General features: G+C 46.0%; 1 protein-coding gene across 1 annotated transcript in view; it reads left to right on the top strand.

The window, feature by feature from the left end:
- The first annotated feature begins 509 nt into the window (after positions 1–509).
- The window catches only part of pik3c2b (phosphatidylinositol-4-phosphate 3-kinase, catalytic subunit type 2 beta), a 66,824-nt gene continuing 44,417 nt past the window's right edge, over positions 510–22,916 (top strand). The window contains 7 exon segments of the mRNA XM_061728089.1: positions 510–960; positions 10,586–11,004; positions 11,006–11,336; positions 11,338–11,487; positions 15,762–15,862; positions 15,948–16,108; positions 19,119–19,239. Coding sequence (XP_061584073.1) covers positions 10,649–11,004; positions 11,006–11,336; positions 11,338–11,487; positions 15,762–15,862; positions 15,948–16,108; positions 19,119–19,239 — 1,220 coding nt within the window. The 5' untranslated portion in view covers positions 510–960; positions 10,586–10,648.

Consider the following 22,916-nt stretch of genomic DNA (forward strand, 5'->3'; position numbering starts at 1 on the left):
GTATTATGTCTATGGAAGGGTGCATGTATATGGATGTATGTATATGAATGCTTATGTATGCATGTATGTGTAGATGAGTGTATATGTATGTACATGTATGTATGTATATATATATATATATATATATATATATATATATATATATATATATATATATATATATATATATATATATATATATATATATATATATATATATATTTATAAATATATATTTTTTTAATTTTTTTAATGTAGTTGTTTTGTTTTGTTTTTTCAAATCTTGCACTATAGTGGTTACATTGTGTTAAAAGGGTAGACAAAATAAGCTTTGGCTTCAGTCTACACCTTTTGGTCCTTGTTTGATATGCAAACAACTTTGTATTGACTTCTGACTTCTATAACGTGACCAAATAAACATATCAAATCAAATCAAATCAAACATGTAAAATCCAAACCAATAAAAAGTAAATGACAAAAAAAAAAAAAAAAAAAGTACTGTTTTATTCCAACGTTGAGCGGAAGTCGTGTGTTTCTCGGTGCTGGCTGGTACCGAGGACGCAGCTGCCCAGCAGCGGAGCGGAGCGCCTCTTCACGCCGGCCAGCAGAGCCCCACACCCCGCAGCCCCGGCCAGCAGAGCCCCGGCCAGCAGAGCCCGAGTCCGGGGAGCCCCGAGCAGTTTAGCCCCGACCAGGAGAGCCCCAGCCCGCGGAACCCCCTCTCCACGCCGGCCCCCGGAGCCCCAGTCCGGTCCGGGGAGCCCCGCTTCACGGCACGGCCAGCGGCCGGAAGAAGAAGCCCGTCGGCCGCCCCGAGTGTGAGCAGGACGGCTCCGCCCGGAGACGGCTGCACGTACCACACACTCCGCCCGGGGAGCGGGAACCGTCGGGGGCGCATCCATGAGATTTCCGAGAGGAGAGTCAAAGTGCGTTGAGATGGCAGCGAGCAGCCGCCCCGGGAGCCCGTAGACCCCCAGCCAGGTAAGACTGCACACCTCCGGTCGCAGAATGCGCCAGTGCACCGGACCAGCGTGTGGAGACGGGCTCCGTCCCTTCACCTGCAACGCTGATGTTGACGAGTCCGACCAGACTCCATTAAGATTTCATAGAATCCCTAGATGTCATCATGTCACTAAGATCGGTCTCGTGTATGACAGTGGGCGAAACGCCTTTTTGGGATGATACAACTGTCCCCGTGAATTCGGCGTACATATAATAATAATAATCTGCATGCACGCGTTTTTTGTGACAGAATGATGCCATCCTCCTAGCAGCGGACCAGCGTTGAGACGGGCTCCGTCGCTTCACCTGCAACGCTGATGTTGACGTGTCCGACCAGACTCCATTAAGATTTCATAGAATCCCTAGATGTCATCATGTCACTAACATTGCTCTAGTGTATGACAGTGGGTGAAACGCCTTTTTGGGATGATACAACTGTCCCCGTGAATTCGGCGTACATATAATCTGCATGCACACGTTTTTTTGTGACAGAATGATGCCATCCTCCTAGAAGTGGTCCGGGCTGCTCGCCCCCGCTCTTAGTGGTAGAAAGTGCGCAGAAAAAGCCACATTTGACCAGAATGCGACCTGCATTTTGAGCCCAAAGCGTGTGATAGTGAAGCCCTGTTGTCTAAAGTGGACGTGTTGAGATGTAAACGCAGGAATGGATATGTTTCTGAGACGTGAGGACGACGATAACATGGCAGATTTGTGAATGGAGTCCGTTCGGACGGCGGCGTCTCGGGCGTGAGTGAAGCCTGATTTATGGTTCCGCGTTAAATCGGCGGCGTAGCCTACGGCGTAGGATACGCGGCCACGCACACCGTACGGTGTGCGTGGCCGCGTAACCTACGCCGTAGGCTCTGCGTTGGTGTGACGCGGAAGCATAAATGAGCGTTGAAGAGTGCGCTGCAGCGGTCGGCGGGGGGTGGGGGTGCTGCACAGCAGCTGCAGCAGGTGCTGCACACATGTTTTGGACTGCTGTCACCTGACTGTCAGAGCCTGCGCACTTTCCCTCACTCCTGCCGACCAGAGATAAAAACAACGCAGGATCAGCGAAATGTGGACGAGGCTTGGGGTTGTCAACTGCTCTGACGTCATCCTCCCTGATACAGATGTTCACATCAGATTGATTTATTTATGATCTTCTCCTTCAATCCTTTTTGTTTTTGTACAAATGTATAATAAAAAATCATCTGATCATAGTGGGTCTTAGGTTTTAGACAAATATTCAATTCAATTTTATTTATATAGCATCTATTACAACAGAAGTTGTCTCTAGGATCTTTCCAGAGACCAGAACATAAACCTCCGAGCAATTATTACATAAACAATGGCAGGTAAAACCTCCCATAGTGGGAGAAAAACCTTAAACCAAACAGTGGCAAGAAAAACTCCCCTTTAGGAGGAAGAAACCTGGACCAGGACCTGGATCATAAGGGGGTAGAAACCAGAACCTGGATCATAAGGGGGGACCCTCCTGCTGGAGGAGATGAACAACAACATCCACATTATTCACCTATAATCATTATTATTACAGGTCACCAGTCCATCACAGGGCCACATTGATACAAACAACCAGACAAACTCACACCTACGGCCAATTTAGAATCACCAATTAACCTACTACGAATGTTTTTGGACTGTGGGAGGAAACCGGAGTACCCGGAGAAAACCCACGCAAGCACGGGGAGAACATGCAAACTCCACACAGAAAGGCCCCTGCCGGGCCTGGGAGTGGAACCGGGAACCTTCTTGCTGTGAGGCAACAGTGCTAACCACTAAGCCACCATGCTGCCCATTATTATTATTACTATTAATTTATCAGGTACACCTTGCTGGTACCGGGTTGGACCCCCTTTTGCCTTCAGAACTGCCTTAATCCTTGGTGGCAGAGATTCAACATGGTTCTGGAAACATTCCTCAGAGTCAGGTCCATATTGACATGATGGCATCACACAGTTGCTGCAGATTTGTCAGCTGCACATCCATGATGTGAATCTCCCGTTCCACCACGTCCCAAAGGTGCTCTGTTGGACTGAGATCTGGTGACTGTGGAGGCCGTTTGAGGACAATGAATCATTGTCATGTTCAAGAAACCAGTCTGAGATGATTCTTTATGACCTGTTATCCTGCTGGAAGTAGCATCAGGAGATGGTCCATGTGGTCATAAAGGGATGGACATGGTCAGCAGCAACACTCATGTAGCTGTGGCGTTGACACCATGCTCAGTTGGTACTAATGGGCCCAAAGCAGGGGTAGGGAACCCTGGTCCTAGAGAGCCGGAGTCCTCCATGTTTTGGATGTCTCCTTGCATCAACACACCTGTTTCTAATTAATGATTGTCATCAGCTTCTCATTCAGGTCTGCACAAGTGTGTTAGTAACCAGGGGTGAGTAGAGGAGCCAAAAATTGTACTCAAGTAAAAGTACTGTTACTTCAGAATAATACGACTCAAGTAGAAGTAAAAAGTAGTCATCCAAATAATTACTTGAATAAAAGTAAAAAAGTACTTGGTGAAAAAACTACTCAAGTACTGAATAACTGTTGAGTAACGTCTGATTTATTTTTTTAACACAACCATTCAAACAGACAAAAGTACAAAATAATCATCTTCAGGCAAATTAAATCAATAACATAATAAAATAAATTAAAATTAATAAAAAATAAAAAATAGCTTACTGGTAAATTAATATAATCTTAAAGTAAATTCAAGTACTTTAATAAATAGTAAAATAAATAAAATAATAACAGAATAAAAAAATAAATTAAGCAGAAGTAGCACAACATTTCCAGCCTTTGTACTTTTCTTTTTTAACCAGGCAGAACTAGAACAAACATGAACTCATAGAAACTCTGTGTGTGTTTGAGTCTGTGTAAATGTGACAAAACATGCAAAAACAAACATTTTCCCCAAAGAATCACCCAGTGATGTCATGAGATTGACGCGTACGTGGATAAAAGGGATAAAAGAAAAGTAACAGCTCAACGTAGCCTAATGTAGCGGAGTAAGAGGAACAGTTTCTTCTTCACAAATCTACTCAAGTAAAAGTAAAAAGTATAGTGATTCAAAACTACTCCTAAAAGTACAACCTTTCCCAAAACTTACTCAAGTAAATGTAACGGAGTAAATGGAACTCGTTACTACCCAGCTCAGTTAGTGACACAGTACTTTGTATCAGGGTGTAAAGAAGCAGGGAAACATCTAAAACATGCAGGACTGCAGCTCTCTAGGACCAGGGTTCCCTTCCCCTGGCCCAAAGTGTGCCAGGAAAATATCCCCCACACCATCACACCACCACCAGCCTGAACCCTTGATACGAGGCAGGATGGATCCATGCTAAATTCTGACCCCACCATCCGAATGTGGCAGCAGAAATGGAGACTCATCATACCAACATTTTTCCTTCTTCTGCTGTCCAAATTTAGTGAGCCTGGGTGAATTGTAGCCTCAGTTTCCTGTTCTCAGCTGACAGGAGTGGTACCCGGTGTGGTTCTGCTGCTGTGGCCCATCCGCCTCAAGGTTCCATGTGTTGTTGGTCCAGAGATGCTCTTCTGAACACCTCGGTTCTAACGAGTAGTTATTTGAGTTACTGTTGCCTTTCTATCAGCTCCAACCAGTCTGGTCACTCTCCTCTGACCTCTGGCATCAACAGGGCGTTTATACCCACACAACTGCTCACTGGATATCTTTTCTTTCTCTTACCATTCTCCGTAAACCCCAGAGATGGTTCTGGGTGAAAATCCCCGTAGAACAACAGTTTCTGAAACACTCAGACCAGCCCGTCTGGCACCAACAACCATGCCCCGTTCAAAGTCACTTAAATCACCTTTCCTCCCCATTCTGATGCTGGTTGGAACTGCAGCAGATCGTCTTCACCATGTCTTACAGGCTAATTCGATTAAGGCTCGAATCAGCCTTTGATTATGGCTGATTCGAAATGGTGTGTGTGTGTACATATCTCTCTCTCTCTCTCTGTTTACATACTGGCATTCTGGAACATTTCCTTAAAAGTTTTACTCCATTAACCTTTGTTTTATTCTTGTTTTATTTAGCTGATTGTATGTTTATTATGTAAAGCACTTTGTTTCAACTGTACGTTGATGTAAGGTGCTATATAAATAAAGTACATTTACATACTGGCCTAAGGAAGAGAGGAAAATACCGTTACCGTGTGTCCAAAGACTGACCAAGACCAAAGTACAAGTCTAGTTTCCGGGTGTTCCTCACCAGCTGGAAGTGTCTGGGTCTTCCTCACCGGCTGGAAGTGTCTGGGTCTTCCTCACCAGCTGGAAGTGTCTGGGTCTTCCTCACCGGCTGAAAGTGTCTGGGTCTTCCTCACCAGCTGGAAGTGTCTGGGTCTTCCTCACCGGCTGAAAGTGTCTGGGTCTTCCTCACCAGCTGGAAGTGTCTGGGTCTTCCTCACCAGCTGGAAGTGTCTGGGTCTTCCTCACCGGCTGGAAGTGTCTGGGTCTTCCTCACCGGCTGGAAGTGTCTGGGTCTTCCTCACCAGCTGGAAGTGTCCGGGACTTCCTCACCAGCTAGAAGTGTCCGGGACTTCCTCACCAGCTAGAAGTGTCCGGGTCTTCCTCACCAGCTAGAAGTGTCCGGGTCTTCCTCACCAGCTGGAAGTGTCCGGGACTTCCTCACCAGCTGGAAGTGTCCGGGTCTTCCTAACCAGCTGGAAGAGTCCGGGTCTTCCTCACAAGCTGGAAGTGTCCGGGACTTCCTCACCAGCTGGAAGTGTCCGGGTCTTCCTAACCAGCTGGAAGTGTCCGGGTCTTCCTCACCGGCTGAAAGTGTCCGGGTCTTCCTCACCGGCTGGACGTGTCTGGGTCTTCCTCACCGGCTGGACGTGTCTGGGTCTTCCTCACCGGCTGGACGTGTCTGGGTCTTCCTCACCAGCCCGAAGTATCCGGGTCTTCCTCACCAGCCGGAAGTGTCCGGGTCTTCCTCACCAGCCGGATGTGTCCGGGTCTTCCTCACCAGCTGGAAGTGTCTGGGTCTTCCTCACCAGATGGAAGTGTCCGGGTCTTCCTCACCAGCTGGAAGTGTCCGGGTCTTCCTCACCAGCTGGAAGTGTCCGGGTCTTCCTCACCAGCTGGAAGTGTCCGGGTCTTCCTCACCAGCTGGAAATGTCCGGGTCTTCCTCACCGGCTAGAAGTGTCCGGGTCTTCCTCACCGGCTAGAAGTGTCCGGGTCTTCCTCACCGGCTGGAAATGTCCGGGTCTTCCTCACCGGCTGGAAGTGTCCGGGTCTTCCTCACCGGCTGGAAATGTCCGGGTCTTCCTCACCGGCTGGAAATGTCCGGGTCTTCCTCACCGGCTGGAAATGTCCGGGTCTTCCTCACAGGCTGGACGTGTCCGGGTCTTCCTCACCAGATGGAAGTGTCCGGGTCTTCCTCACCAGATGGAAGTGTCCGGGTCTTCCTCCTCAGCTGGAAGTGTCCGGGTCTTCCTCACCAGCTGGAAGTGTCCGGGTCTTCCTCGCCAGCTGGAAGTGTCCGGGTCTTCCTCACCGGCTGAAAGTGTCCGGGTCTTCCTCACCGGCTGGACGTGTCCGGGTCTTCCTCACCGGCTGGACGTGTCCGGGTCTTCCTCACCGGCTGGACGTGTCTGGGTCTTCCTCACCAGCCCGAAGTATCCGGGTCTTCCTCACCAGCCGGAAGTGTCCGGGTCTTCCTCACCAGCCGGATGTGTCCGGGTCTTCCTCACCAGCTGGAAGTGTCCGGGTCTTCCTCACCAGATGGAAGTGTCCGGGTCTTCCTCACCAGCTGGAAGTGTCCGGGTCTTCCTAACCAGCTGGAAGTGTCCGGGTCTTCCTCCCCGGCTGAAAGTGTCCGGGTCTTCCTCACCAGCTGGAAGTATCCGGGTCTTCCTCACCAGCTGGAAGTATCCGGGTCTTCCTCACCAGATGGAAGTGTCCGGGTCTTCCTCACCACCTGAAAGTATCCGGGTCTTCCTCACCAGCTGGAAGTGTCTGGGTCTTCCTCACCGGCTGGAAGTGTCCGGGTCTTCCTCACCAGCTGGAAGTGTCTGGGTCTTCCTCACCAGCTGGAAGTGTCCGGGTCTTCCTCACCGGCTGGAAGTGTCCGGGTCTTCCTCACCAGCTGGAAGTGTCTGGGTCTTCTTCACCAGATGGAAGTGTCCGGGTCTTCCTCACCAGATGGAAGTGTCCGGGTCTTCCTCTCCGGCTGGAAGTGTCTTCCTCTTCCTCACCAGATGGAAGTGTCCAGGTCTTCCTCACCGGCTGGAAGTGTCTGGGTCTTCCTCTCCGGCTGGAAGTGTCTTCCTCTTCCTCACCAGTTGGAAGTGTCCGGGTCTTCCTCACCAGATGGAAGTGTCTGGGTCTTCTTTACGACTGGTCTGCGAATGTCCAGCAAGATCAGAAAGTTGTTAAATTCTCCAACTTCTCTCTCTGTAACAGAGTTGTGGGACGGCCGTTACAGACACCACCAGTCCCCTCTCTTTCACACCTGTTTGTTTACCACGGATGGTGGGGGGGAAAAAAAGAGGTGATGTAATTTCACGTCTTCCTGGAAAGTGTCTCTTTATACGGGTTCCTTAAAGAAATGCCAGTATGTAAGTGCCTTCTGAGTTCAGGGGTGGGACTTTTGACATCATGAAAGACTGAAAATTGCAGGTTTATTTATTTATTTAACTATGTATTGAATGTATAATTTTATACTGACTATTGGCTTTTGTCACTAGATTAGTGATTGTCTTCAGGATTGAAGTGTGGAGGTGGAACCCGGTTCCTTCAGAGGCAGATTGGTTGTGGTGATGAGGAGGGGGAGGATATCCCTCCCCCGGCCCCCCTTCTACCAGCCACCCCTCCCCCAGCACCAGCTGACCCCTGTCCTCCCCCCCGGGCTGGAATAGAGATGAAGGCCTGTATTTCAGATTTGCACAGGCTGCAGTCTTGCAGAGAATGCATCACAAAGTAAACACTCCTGCTGCTGTTTGTGCAACTCTGCAGTTACACAACCTAAACTTTTACTGATAAGACAGTAGTCCATTTATCTATCTGTCTGGTTTAAAAACAGTGAAGAAGTAGTAGTAGTGGGAAATAAGAAAGAAAGGACAAAAATACTGCCGTGAATGGGAGTATTCACTGTTGTTGTGGTCTGGGGAGGTGGATGTCAGGCCTTGATGGCCGGTCCCCAGTTAGTCTCAATTATGAACTGGTTTCACTGGGATGGGGACATTTTCATCCCTTGTCTTTGCTTTCCTCTTTTATATCTCCCTGTATCTTTCCTTTAATGCTTTTGTCCTTCCTTCCTTTCTTCCTGGGCGAGTTTGTGCTCAGATCAGGTCCTGGTCCCAGTCGTGTCTCAAGTCCTGGTCCGGATCCTGATGCAGTTTCTTATCAAGGTTCCAGTCCTGGGTCCTGGTCAGGTCTCTCTGCTATGGGACTTGTGCAGGTCCAGGTTCTTATCCGTTTTCTGTCCAGGTCTTTGTCTTGGTCCTGGTCTCAATACTGGTCAATAGTCCAGCTTCTGTGCCTGGTTTGGCTGAGATTTGGGTACAGGTCTTGGTCTCAGTCCAGTTCCAATATCTGTTTATGCCCAATTGTGGGCCCTGTTGGTCCTGATCATTTTTTTGGTTTAGTTCCAGGTCCTCCTCTAGATTCAGGTCCAGTCACTGCTAAGATCCTGCATCACGTCTTGGTCCCGGTCTTTGCCTTGGTGCTGGTCCTGATCCTGATCTGGGTGTTCCTCCTAGGTCCTTGTCCAGGTCCTGTTTTTTTGGTTCTGGTCAAAGTCCAGGTCCAGTCTTTGTCTATTTTCATGTCCAGGTCAGCCTTCCACTGGAAGTCCTGTTTCTTTTTTTTTCTTTTTTTGTCCAGCTGCTTCTGAAGAAGAAAAGCTTGAAATCTTCAGCACTAAATTACAGGCCAATTTCTAAACTTAAAGGGACCTATTATGGCATCTAATACCTATTTTAAAAGGCCTCGAATGTCTTTAAAAACAAGCTTTTGATTGTTTTTGCTAAATAAATTAGAAATTCAGCCTCTAAGCCATGTCTTTATTTTCCCATTCTCTAACCTCATTATCTATGCAGGATTCTGAGTGGGCGGGGCTATGATAATGAGGCTCTGTGCTGATTGGCTGCCTGAATGACGTGTAGAAAATGGCGGAAGCTCCGGCCGGCGGAGTTGTTGTTGTTGTTCCAGCCAGAGTTAGTTAGTGGTTTCACGCATCGCTCCGTCGTTACGTAACGACGGGAGCAGAATCTTATTGGCTCGTAGATCCACATCACACTGGACGGCTCATCCGGGCGGCTGTACAGACACTGCAGAATCTGGTTGCTTTCCTCCTTCTCTGAGTTGGCAGGCTGAGGGGAGACCACTTTATATATGTTAAAGCAAGAAAAAACCTGGTTTTCATAATAGATCCCCTTTAACTTTATTGGGGAAAAAAATATTGAGAGAGCCTCGTTGACTCAGGTGAAAAATATCTTAAATGCAAACAGTGTTTAAGACAGATTCCAGCCTGCCCAGAACATCCAGACGAAATCTCACATACCCCTTTTCCACCACACCGGTTCCAGGGCTGGTCCTGGGCCAGTGCTGGTTCTGGTTCACACCTTGTTCCACCTGCAAACCAGCTGAGAACCCGTTTGATTTTCCACAGCTCGGGTGCTAAGGGGAGCCACCTCAGTTACGTCGCTGCGTTGGCGCGAAAATTGAAGCAACGTATTTGCTCTAATACGGACTTGGTAGCCGTAGCACCCTCCATAGACCACATCACTAAAAGACAGGTTGTCTCCAAGAAGCGGGAACACTGAGCACATCACTCCTGTTCTGAGATCCTCACACGGGCCACCAGATACCTGCACAATGGAAAGTTGTTACTTTGAAAATCAATAAACAGTACAGGGTTTAGTAGAACATAGACCCACGGATGGAAAGAAGTTCCTATTGATATTACATGTGCTGAACTCAAATCCCGGTTTAGCTTTGTTGGAAAAAATAATCCTGTGTGTTCTCAAATGTTACTGCACTGTTTTTCTTTATCTATTCTAAGCTCTGTTTTATTCCTTTATCTGTTCAAATCTCGGCGTGTGTGTGAGAGAGAGAGAGAGATTTAATTCCGCACACGTCAGCTGCCTGCATTGCAAAAACTCAAAATCTTAACAAGAATATTTGTCTTATTTCTAGTTAAAATTTCTCATTTTTAGTCAAAAAAATGTCATTACACTTAAAACAAGACTCATCACTGGAAAAAACAACAATTTTCACCTGTTTCAAGTAGATTTTCACTTAAAATAAGTAGAAAAATCTGCCAGTGGAACAAGATTTTTTTGCTTGTAATGAGAAGATAAATCTTGTCCCACTGGCAGATTTTTCTACTTATTTCAAGTGAAAATTTACTTGAAACAGGTGAAATGTGTCAAATAACAAGTTATTTTTCTGGTAATGACTCTTGTTTTAAGTGTAATGAGATTTGTTTGCCTAAAAATGAGACATTTTAACACGAAATAAGACAAATGTTCCTGGTAAGATTTAGAGTTTTTGCAGTGTGGTCTCTGGTGTTCACGCTGACCTCGTTGAATCTCTGGTCCAGTCTAACATCCTGGTCTTTTCTCTGTATCTCCTCAGCTGGTTCCCGACCCCTCTCAGCGGTTCTGCTCCTCCTCCTCCTCCCCCGTCTCCGTGGCGACCATGTCGGCGGCCCAGACCCAGAAGGAGAGCAGCGAGGGGGGCTGGGGGTGTCTGGAGGCGCTGGGTCTCAGCCAGAGAGAGCTGGTCCTGGCCGAGGCCCTGCAGATGGAGTACGACGCCCTGTCCAGGCTCAAGCAGGACAAGACCGGGGCCGGCACCGGCCAGGGAGACTCTCCCACCCCCCCCCAGACCGGCTCCAAGACCCCTACCCCCTCCATGGAGCGGCCCCGGCCCACCCCCGGCCAGCTCATCCCTGCTCCGGGGGGAGGGAATCTGCTCCGAGGGTTCTCCGGGTCCGACCCCTTCCTGAACCAGCCCGGAGGATCCCGGTCTCCTCAGTCGGCCCCGGCCAGGGCCCCCCCCCTACCCAGGACACGTCAAAGAGTCCCCGTACATCCTGGATGGTCCTGACGTTGGGAAAGGCCCCCCCGTGTCCGGCCTGGGCGACTCTCCCGACTCCAGGCCCAAAGGCCTGGTGGCCCTTCCCAACGACGTCCCTCCTGCCATCCCTCCCAGGAACCCCATCCTCCCCCCGCCGGGGTCGGAGACCCCCGTCCTGCCCCCCCGGGGGTCCACGCTCCACCGGGACGTGAACCTGTTCACCCCCGACGTGGACCCGCCCAAAGTGAGCGGCTCAGAGCTGTTCTACGACGGCCTGAACGAGTCCCTGTCCAGACTGAATGAAGGCGGGGGGGGGGCCCCGCAGCCGCAGGGCTGCCCTGGACCAATCAGGGAAGCCCGTTGCTCGGAGTAAGACCCTCCCCCCACAGGTGCCCCCCAGGACCTACGTGCCCGCGTTGAAGAGCAACAAGAACCAGCGGAGGGTTTCTGCAGACCCGGTAAGAGTCGGAGCTTCTCCCCGTACCTGCCGGTGTTTGCTGTGTCGCAGGAGCTCCGCGCTAATTACAGATGTAGTATCTGCAGTACCTGCCCATCACCGATCACAGCGGGAAATCCATTATTGACTCATATACACAACTCTGACATTGTATTATTAGGTATCAAAATTAGGAGATGAGAAAGTATCATGAATTGTCTGTTTTATTGCAGGCTGATGTTTCCCCGTTTAGAGACTCTTAGAGACGACTTATGCCCCGTTTCCACGTAGCAAAATCTGTGGTGTTTTCATGCGTTTTGGCCGTTCATTTACACGAAAACGAAGCTCAAAGTCTCCAAAAACCATCATTTCTGAAAACTCTGGCCAAGTGGAGATTTGCAAAACCTCCGTCTTCACGTTTGCTTGTAAACGGAGAGAAACGGACATTTAGGCTTCAGAACGTCACATTATGAGACAGAAACGTCACCAGCGTCATGAGTGACACCTGTGTTTACAATTTGTTTGGACACCGTCAATATTTTCTTGTATTTTACCTGTTTTATATTCTAAAGTCACACTTAAAAGTAACTCCACTTCTCTGTCACTCCAAACCAAAGACTGGTTCCGTCTTGGAAGTAAAGCCTGAATTATGGTCCCGCGTTAAATCGTTGGTGTAACGCGGAACCATAAATCAGCCTTAACTGGAAGTTACACGTGTCATTTGTTGATGTTTTTTTCCAGGATTCTGATTGGCTAGCATGACTTTATCTTCTCGTTACACTGCCCCCTGTAGGTTTGGATGCTCATAGCACCTTAACAGATATTTATGCGGGTTTGTGGAAATGAAGAGATTTTGAAAACGTTCTTGTGTAAATGATGGAATTTTTCAAAACGTAGAGGGGGAAATATCCGTTTTTGTAAATACGTTTACTATATGTAAACGTGGCCTTAGACTCCCTTACAAAGAGTAAGGCCCAGTCCCAATCCCCCTAGTCCTACTTTTCAGTCCTACCCCTAAATTTTGCATGTTCCCGTGAGGGTAGTGGTGTCCCAATTCCTCTTTCCACCTAGGGGTAGTGGACATAACGAGGGGTAGATTAGAGATTACAGTAGATTAGAGGTTGATTACATTTCTAGCGAGAAATTAATTTTACTTTCATAATATTCACTCAGTGAATGTACATAATCACTCGTTTGCCCGTTGTTGCGAAGATCTCGCCAGAATAAAGGCTGATTTATGGTTCTGCGTTACACCAACGCAGAGCCTACGGCGTAGGTTACGCGGCGACGCGTGCTGTACGCCGTAACCCACGCCGTACCCTACGCCGTACCCTACACCGTACCCTACACCGTAGGCGCTGTGTTGATTTAACGCGGAACCATAAATCAGCTCCCGAGCCGGCGGCTCTTCTCACCCCAAAAACATCCGATCAAATCTCTTAACAGGCGTTATTTGGATAAACTGAGTCCAGGTTGGGGATCTTAACGGTTACTTTTACGCCTGAAAAAATATTAAAACTTAATAAAGTGGCATATTAACAGCGCTACAGCTGAAATTAAAACAGCTTTTAGCTCTGGGCTTCCTGATATGGTGTGACGTTTGTGCAAACGTAACTACGCAGTCGCTTACGTACCCCAACGTAAACCACGCAGTGACGTAGCAAGTGGTGTCCCAATCCCTAGGGAACATTACAAGGACCCTAAGGTTTGTGGCTTCATTTTTAGGGCTAGTGGTAGAAAGTAGGGGGTGTATTGGGATTGGCCCTGAGTGTAGCTTACTAGCTTCAACTTCCTGTGGTAATAATTATGTACAACATGTGCAGCAACAGCAGACAACAGCAGACATGTCACTCTCTACAAGTTGGTACAAGTTGTAAATTAAACCTTAGTTTTCCTGGGGAAAAAGGAATAAATCTTAAAATGAATTATGAATTATTAAGCTTTATGAAAGCTTTAGTGATAGCTTCCGCCGCGTGTGAGGAAACTCTTGTGAGGAAACTCTTCACACTAGAACTCTAAATGTCTCTCGTGAAGCGACTGACACGACTGTCGTCCTGCGTGAGGTTTTGGATGTGACTGTATATAGTTTGGTAAAACTCCGGCAGTCATTCATCAGTGAAATAATTCCAGCGCGTACCGCGGATCCAAGCAGCTAACGACGCGTTTAAACCCGACGTCTTCTACAACAGAAAGCGGCTGATGATCAAAGCTTATGAATTCATTACCTTACGATGTAGTTCTTTATTTTTCTTGCTGTCGTTTCTAGGTCTCTGTAACGTTCAGCAGAGTTAGCGGCGTTGATCCTTTTCTGTCTCTGCCTTAGCGGCAGCAGACTTTGGAAACTCAATATTCTCCTTCGTGTGAAAAACTTTCAAATGTCTTATCAGCTTCGTTGTGTTGAAATTCTTTTATAACATTCCTCATCGGTGTATTTCCTTTGCACACAGCTTGCAAACTGCAAGTTTGTTGTCCTATTCGGACATTGTAAAACTCCCACACCAGCGACGCCATTTTCAGTGTTGATGTTTTGTAGAGACGGCCACGCCCCCTCAGGACACCTGGGTCTGAGATGTGGGAACGCACGCGCCGGCGGCGTTTGTTGTTGTAAATGTCATCAGATCAGCCTGCTTTGGAATATTATGGCCCTTTTCCACTAGTACCTACTCAGCGCGCCCCGCCTCGTCACGCCTCCACCCGCTTTGACCTCGTTTGTTTTTCGACACCAAGGTGAGAAGTGGGCGGGTTGGAGTGAAGCTGCTGTGACATATTTGATTGTGTATCTAAACAGAGAAGACAACAACACTAAAGATGTAGAACCTGGAGGAGATGATAGATGTGCTGCTGGGTCTGTGGCTTGTGTTCCGTATCAAGTTAAAAATGAGAGTGAAAGAAGCTTTAAGCGGCGACGCTTTTTTTTTTAATTTTGTTCGTCGGCGCTGATGAGAAAAAAAGGCTGATTTATGTTTCCGCGTTAAATCGACGGCGTAGCCTACGCCGTCGATTTAACGCGTAACCATAAATCAGCCTTCAACTGGAGCCGTGAGCAGCTATGAAGAGACAGAGTTCCTGGTAGATCTGGTCGTTCCTTATCTCCGTCTAGATCCCTTTTTAATTCTCTCCTCAGCACCAGATTTATGAACATCTGCACCTCAGAGTTGGATCACGAAGCAGACTTCTGCTGCCATTGCCTGTCGAATAAAATGAGGAAGCCACGAGCCGCTCTTGCGCTGACTCCCACTTCCTGATTCAAACGTGACGGCCCCGCCCCCCGACCAATCGGTGGCCTGTAGTGTGATGATGTCAGATACAGCCGACTCAGCAGCTTAGAACCTCAGCAGAATAGGTACAGAAAAGTATCTACTCTGCACGCCTCCACCCGCCTCAGCCCGTAGTGGAAAAGAGCAAGACGGGGGCGTGGCGAGTAGAAGTGCGCAGAGTAGGTACTAGGGGTGTGCAAACAAGGGTACCTCACGATTCGATTCGATTTCGATTATTGGAGCTTCGATTCTTCGATTCTTCGATTATAACGATTTTCGATTCGATTATTGGTGCCACGATTCTTCGATTATTGTGATTTTTAATGCTTTTTTCCATACAAGATTGATTTTGTCTTCATCTGTGGCTACATTTGTAAATAAATAGCCAATCAATTAACTCAGTTCCTCTAACAACACTCATTAAGTAAATAACAAGGTTTTTTGAACATTTGACATTTATTTTTTTCAAAGACACAAAATTATTTATTTTATGACTACCGGTATGTAAACATTTGCTCTTTGACTTGCTTAACTTTGACCAGGGAAAGCTGCACTTGCATGAGAGCGCCCTCTATTGGCGGAAAACACTGAAAACGGTCAAGCCCTGGATTTAATGAGTTCAGTAATTCAAGTAAACAAGATATTTACTTCCATCAAATTTATTTAGTGTAAACATATCTGCCATATTTCAAGTGAACAATAAGAAATGTGCATTCTTGAAAATGAAATGATTCAGCAGCTAATTCAGTCTGGAATCTGGATAGGATAACTTAAAAAAAAAAAAAAAAAATATATATATATATATATATATATATTTTTTTTTTCTTTTAAATAAATCGATTCCAAATCGTCACGTGACGCATCGCGATGCATCGACACGTCGATGAATTGCACCCACCTCTAGTAGGTACTAGTGGAAAAGCGCCATTATTGTCCATTAATCTCCAATCAAAACCGATAGGGCCGTTATCGGCCGATACCGATGGGTTGCCGATCCGATGCATCTCTGGCTGTAACCGGCCCTCTGTGTGATTGACAGGTGTCGCTGGGCTCCAGGATGAACGGCTTCGGCTACGAGCTGTTCCAGGTGTCGGAGGAGCGGGACGAGGAGGTGGCGGCGTTCTGCCACATGCTGGACGTGTGAGTGTCACGCCGCCGTGCACAGACTCCGCTGACGTCCATCTGAGGGTGCACGTGGTCAGTGTGTGGGTTGTTGTGTTTCCAGGCTGCGCTCGGCGTACCCGCACAGCGACTGCTCCAAGAACGGCGGCTTCGTGTGGTCGCCCTCGGTGGGCCAGGACGAGCTGCACCAGGCCCTGGGCGTGGCCATGAAGGTCACCATCGTCAGCGAGCACTTCAGAGACCCGCTCACCTTCACCTGCGATGGTAGGACCCCGGCAGCTAGAGAAACCTTCAAAATAAAAGCCTTGGCACGTAGGGATGGGACTCCAGAACCGGTTCTGAACAAGAACCGGTTCCCAGTGTTTCAATTCCTTGGAATCGTTTGCAAATGTTCCCATAGCCATAACGTTACTTCAGCCAGACTTCAGTGGAGGCCAGCGTTAGGTTTGAACTTTACCCTAAGTAAGTCAGAAGTCACTTAGCTGTGGTATGGTATGTTTTATGTAACGTTGTCTGCATCAATGACTTGTGTGTTGACGTCAATTCAATTCAATTCAATTTTATTTATATAGCATCTAATACAACAAAGTTGTCTCTAGGATCTTTCCAGAGACCAGAACATAAACCCCCGAGCAATTATTACATAAACAATGGCAGGTAAAAACTCCCATAGTGGGAGAAAAACCTTAAGCCAAACAGTGGCAAGAAAAACTCCCCTTTAGGAGGAAGAAACCTGGACCAGGACCTGGATCATAAGGAGAAACCTGGACCAGGACCTGGATCATAAGGGGGTAGAAACCTGGACCAGGACCTGGATCATAAGGGGGTAGAAACCTGGACCAGGACCTGGATCATAAGGGGGTAGAAACCTGGACCAGGACCTGGATCATAAGGGGGTAGAAACCTGGACCAGGACCTGGATCATAAGGGGGTAGAAACCTGGACCAGGACCCAGTTTATAAGTGCTTTATGGCACTTTTCCTGCAGAAGAATACAGGATACTGAGAATACTTATCTGCGTATTAGAGCTCGTATTAAACTCTGATCAGCATTTAAGAGCAGTATTCTGATTTAATAAAATGTTTTGCTTCCCTTTTTTCCTCAAACGCATCAGAGGCGTTGTCACTCGTCAGTTTAAGTCCGTTTAGAGCGATAACGGGAAGATGAGAGAAAGATATGAGGTGCTTAAGAGAATAAAAACATCACTGTTTTGACAAATCTTTTGGCGAGTTGAACTTTCCCACTTCTGAATGAAGCAGCAGAGACCTTAACTAGCAAGTTGATGCAAGTTAAAAACCACAATCCTAAACTGCTCAAATGTTAAATTAACGTTCAGGGAGTAAAGAATAACTCAAACCCTTTTAGTCTATTTGTAAAAATGTAAAATAGGGCTATTGTTTTGTATAACATTCATTGTTTTTTTTTAGTCATTTTATATTTAAAATTCACAAGTATATTGAGGCAGTAGGCTTACCTTTTTCAGCCGTGAGTTTGCAGGTATGAGAGTAAAACTGATTCTTATTACCATGATTATTATGACTTTGTGGAAGTGATCACTGAACTGTGAGTATTACTAGGGTGGGAGGGGCCTGGGTCGCTGGTTGCCGTGGTAACCGAGCCTGAGAGTCGGGGACGTCGTCCCGCTCACGCTGGAGATTCCAGAGGAGACAAATCCTAAAAATATCACCACATTTCTACAGAGATTTGTGAAACGCCGTGAAACTGACTAAAGCGTGGATCGCTGTGGTCCCGTGTCTTGTGATCTGTGATCTATTTAGAGATGGGACAACCTTCTGTGGCAAATTATGTCTCCATCAGACTCAGAGTTATGAATTAGAGATATAAGGCTGCTCTTTGGCCCAAGACCATTAGTGCAGATTTATTTATTTGATTATTTACATTTTTCTGCATTTCTTTTTTTTCCTTGTCAGATGCCGAGTGATCAATCACCACTAAAAGTCTTTCAACCCATTTTACATTTTATTCTTTCCCTCAAAATCGCATGCTGGGTGAAGTACGTGAATAGAAGACAAGAAAAATAAATACATTGAGTTGCAATAAAGTGTTCTCAAAGCTTTGTATTGGCACACCTCAATAAAAAACAAACTGTGTGCTCGACCATCAAGAAACATGTAAAACATTTGGAGGATCAGGAATTGGTTGAGTGATTTTTTTTTTTTTCTCTAAAATTATTTATTTATTTATTTATTTATTTATTTCTAAATTGTTTTAATATATTTTCTTTATGAATTGCCAAAGAAAATGTAAAAACATATACAGGACTGTCTCAGAAAATTAGAATATTGTGATTTTCTGTAATGCAATTACAAAAACAAAAATGTCATACATTCTGGATTCATTACAAATCTACTGAAATATTGCAAGCCTTTTATTATTTTAATATTGCTGATCATGGTTTACAGTTTAAGAAAACTCAAATATCCTATCTCAAAAAATTAGAATATTCTGGGAATCTTAATCTTAAACTGTAAGCTTTTTTTTTAATTGCATTACAGAAAATAAAGAACTTTATCACAATATTCTAATTTTCTGAGACAGTCCTGTATAGGGGCATGGGAGGGAAAGGGAACAGTTGAGAAATCAACCAATCAGGTAAGTTCTAGGTAATATAGGTAAGTTCTAGGTAATATAGGTAAGTTCTAGGTAAGTTATAGGTAAGTTAAAGGTAATATAGGTAAGTTAAAGGTAATATAGGTAAGTTCTAGGTAATATAGGTAAGTTCTATGTAAGTTATAGGTAAATTACAGGTAGTATAGGTAAGTTCTAGGTAATATAGGTAAGTTCTAGGTAATATAGGTAAGTTCTAGGTAATATAGGTAAGTTCTAGGTAATATAGGTAAGTTCTAGGTAATATAGGTAAGTTCTAGGTAATATAGGTAAGTTCTAGGTAATATAGGTAAGTTCTAGGTAATATAGGTAAGTTCTAGGTAATATAGGTAAGTTCTAGGTAATATAGGTAAGTTCTAGGTAATATAGGTAAGTTCTATGTAAGTTATAGGTAAATTACAGGTAGTATAGGTAAGTTCTAGGTAATATAGGTAAGTTCTAGGTAATATAGGTAAGTTCTAGGTAATATAGGTAAGTTCTAGGTAATATAGGTAAGTTCTAGGTAATATAGGTAAGTTCTAGGTAATATAGGTAAGTTCTAGGTAATATAGGTAAGTTCTAGGTAATATAGGTAGGTTCTAGGTAGGCTTGTCAGTGTGTTGAGTGGGATGTTTCCGTAACTTGTCCCTGCTCTGTTTGTGTTGAGGTTCCTCCACGGTGGACCTGCTCATCTACCAGACGCTCTGCTACGCCCAGGACGACCTGCACCACATGGACGTGGACAATTACCTGCTGAAAATCTGTGGACACGAGGAGTTCCTCAACAAGTAAGAATGTCAGAACGAGCACAAATCCTCACGTCTCCTCTGGCGTGCTGGAGAACGGGTATGACGGGTTTCTGCTGAATTTCTGGTTCTGGTTGTTACCAAACAAGGCGCTGGTCTGTTCATGCAGGAACAGCACAACAAGCATGTTATCTGAAGCAGCTCAGAGCTGTCAGAGCTGAGCCGGGTCTCCGTTCACAGGGCAGATGACGGGTCATCGAGGTCCCAGGTGGAAGCAGGTGGACTGATGAATTAGTAATGTTATGTAGATTATACCTTGTAAGGTACTAAACTGGTATGGATGTGAAACGTAGCGCTGGAGAGCAGCGCTGCTTCTCGTAGCAGGCTCTACGTACACTGAAAAAAATAAATCTAAGCGCATGTAAATATAACATATTTAAATGTGTGATATTAAAGCAGCACAACGGAACTTTCAGCTTTTCTGAGTTTGGCGCCATCTTTTGGACAAAAGCGGAAGTGTTTTACCAGAAAGAACACTAAGTTTCCCATGAGCACCAGCGCGTACTGCTGGAAAACTCCTGTCCCGTCGCGTGCATTTGTTTTGAGAGAAGACGGGACGGACTTTTCTGTTTCACCAAGTGAACAGACGGAACGCAAAAAAAAGAAACTCCAGAAACTGCTGGAAAGGAACTGGAATTTACCGGGATACCTTAAACAAGGAAGCCAGGGAGCGGTATATGGAGAAAATAATGATTATTAACGGTTTGGATCCATATAAAATCCCTGCTAAAGAATGGAGCTCCTCGTCGGAGCTGCACTCTTTAGAAAGGATTTACTGCCGCAGTTCTGCACAACCCACGTCTCCGGCTACCTTGTTTAGGAGTGTTTGGCAGCTGCTTTGGTAAATGTTTGACTCGCCATGTGTTTTGACTGCTATATTATGCTGAAGAGGCTCCGAGGCGGGAGCAATATTTTTGTTTTCCTCGTGAGATTATTTTTTTCCTCTGCAGCTACAAATAAGAGTTAATATTTTTTCCTCAACAAACTAGTTTTATCTGAAGATTGGAGTTAATTGCACCGCAGAGAGCTGGCCAGCAACTGCGTTTAGCTGGAGAAGTGGGGAATAAAACCCGTGTTTTGATCCGACCCGGTCTGTATGAGTGTTTGTGGTTTAAGGCTGATTTATGGTTCTGCATTAAATCGACGCAGAGCCTACGGCGTAGGGTACGCGGCGACACGCACCGTACGTTGCGTGTCACCCTTCACCACGACGGCCGTTGGGGGTACTGCAGCCAACAGCGAAGCCGGCACGGGAGAACGGGGAGAACGTGCATGCAGCGTCATGTGACGTCACATCCGCAGAACACCGCGGGAAATTCCGACCCAGAATTGCAGCACATTTTGCAGCACACAGCCTGTTCAAGGCAACGGAGAGATACACTAGAGGGATCATTCTTTTGGGTCTGGAACGCTTCATCTGACATTATTACTAGAAAACTTATACGCATTTTTTTCATAAATCCTGCCTCAATCCTGCCTCATGCTCCTTTAACAAGCAGTATTTCTGTAATCCCAGGCTATCTTTTCATTTACACACAAACAACAAGCAATGATTTTGTTGTATTTACTTTTCCTTTAACAATTTTAATCTATTGGGCAGATTAACCAACGTTTAGATGAAACATGCTTTATTTGTTTAAGTAGAAGCCACAGTAAAAAATATCTTGCTTGATCTACTTTTAAAAATGAAGGCGACTTTTTCGCATGAGATTTTTATGTAGATTTTTATGTAGATCAAGAAAGACTAGTCTTTGTATAAACTACTTAATTTTTAGTATGTACAAAATTCATTTGCAAGTAAAGTCAAATTAATTTTGATAAATAAAGTAAACTTAACACAATTAAGTTGACTGTACTTGCAAAATATATTATTTACATACAAACAATTAAGTAGTTTATACAAAGACTAGTCTTTCTTTATCTACATAATAATCTCATGCAAAAAGTTGCCTTAATTTTTTGAAGTAGATCAAGCACAATATTTGTAACAGTGCTACGTCACTTCTGCAGCGAGATGGAGGGCTGGGGAGTGACCCCCGTTTGGTACCAGCCTCACCTGCTCCTTCCGCCAACTACAGCTAAGAAGGGAGTTTCCTGTTCATGTTTGAAAGGTCGATGTTTCTGACTGCTCTGAATAAGGACATGTGGAACTGGTTTGACACCGGGGGTGTCCCACGCTCCAGCAGGCGTCTCCGGTCTGTGAGGGCTGAGTCATCTCATGACATCAATGCAGCGCTGCAATGGAAAGGCTTGTGCTCCGATCTGAGCCAAACAGTGAAGGAAACCCCCCCCAGCCGCCTGCAGCCGTCTGCAGCCGCCTGCAGCCGCCTGCAGCCGTCTGCAGCCGTCTGCAGCCGCCTGCAGCTCCACAAACACAGCAACCGTGCAACCTCAGACTCCCCCTGCGGCCCTACCAGCCCCATGCATGCGGGCTGGAGCTGCCGGCGCTGAGCTGGACGGTCAGGAACAGAAGCTTGTGGAAACTGAAGCAGCAGTCCTGCGGTCCGGCCCGTGTAGCAGTGAGTGGATAATAGCAGCTCCGCTGAGCTGTGGTTGCTAACGGCCAGACCACACGCTGGAGCGGAGCAAACACCCACACTGACAGCTGACAGAAACAAGCAGCTCTAAAACCCCCTGGACCTTTCAGGGAGCAGAAACACCAGTCCTCTAGGACAAGACCCCCCCCAATATATAAGGAACTAGAACCTGACCCTAATTATTGTTTATGTCTCATCAGGTTCCACCTCAGTGTATTTTCTTAATTAAAACCCCCCTACGGGTCAGAAGTGTTCTCACACGTCCCCACTACATGTACCCACTAGCTCAGGGGTCGGCAACCCGCGGCTCTAGAGCTCTTTAGCGCCGCCCTAGTGGCTCCTGGAGCTTTTAAAAAAAATGTTTGACCTTTTTTTTCCTTTTTTTCTTCTTTTTTTCTCTTTCTTTCTCTTTTTTTTTTCTTTTTCTTCTTTTTTTCCTTTTTTAATCCTGACATTTCAACTTTTTTTTCAACATTTCAACTTTTTTCTCGACATTTCCACTTTTTTCTCGAGCTTGTACTTCAACATTAATCTCAACATTTCGACCTTTTTCTCGACATTTCGACTTTTTCCTTGAGATTTCGACTTTTTTCTCGACATTTTGCCTTTCGCCAGACTTTTCATTTTTTGCGGCTCCAGACATATTTGTTTTTTTTATGTTTTTGGTCCAATATGGCTCTTTCAACATGTTGGGTTGCAGACCCCTGCACTAGCTAAAGCCTGATTTAAGGTTCTGCGTTAAACCAACGCAGAGCCTACTTTGTTTAGCTTCCGTTTCTTCCAGTCACGGTGAATCAAAGAGATAAGGACAAACTATTGTGCAAAAAACCAAAACAACCCAAAAAAAAATAAAAAATCACACACACACAGGAAGAAAAGAGAGCTGAAAGTTCACGACTGCTTCACGAACCGGAACGGGAAATGCGTTGCTACCGAGCAAACCAATCACAGCCCTCTGGGTCTGCGTTGGGTCTGCGTTGGGTCTGCGTTGCCTCGACGCTATGGAGCTAGAACAGTCTCATAATTCGCAAATGCACACACCGTTTCACAAATGCACAGGACAAAATTCACATGAGAAATATCTCTGCTGTTTCTCATCATCAGTTGCTGCATCGGCAGGAC

The sequence above is a fragment of the Cololabis saira genome, chromosome 8 (assembly GCF_033807715.1).
Source record: "Cololabis saira isolate AMF1-May2022 chromosome 8, fColSai1.1, whole genome shotgun sequence".
NCBI classification, from domain to species: domain Eukaryota; kingdom Metazoa; phylum Chordata; class Actinopteri; order Beloniformes; family Belonidae; genus Cololabis; species Cololabis saira.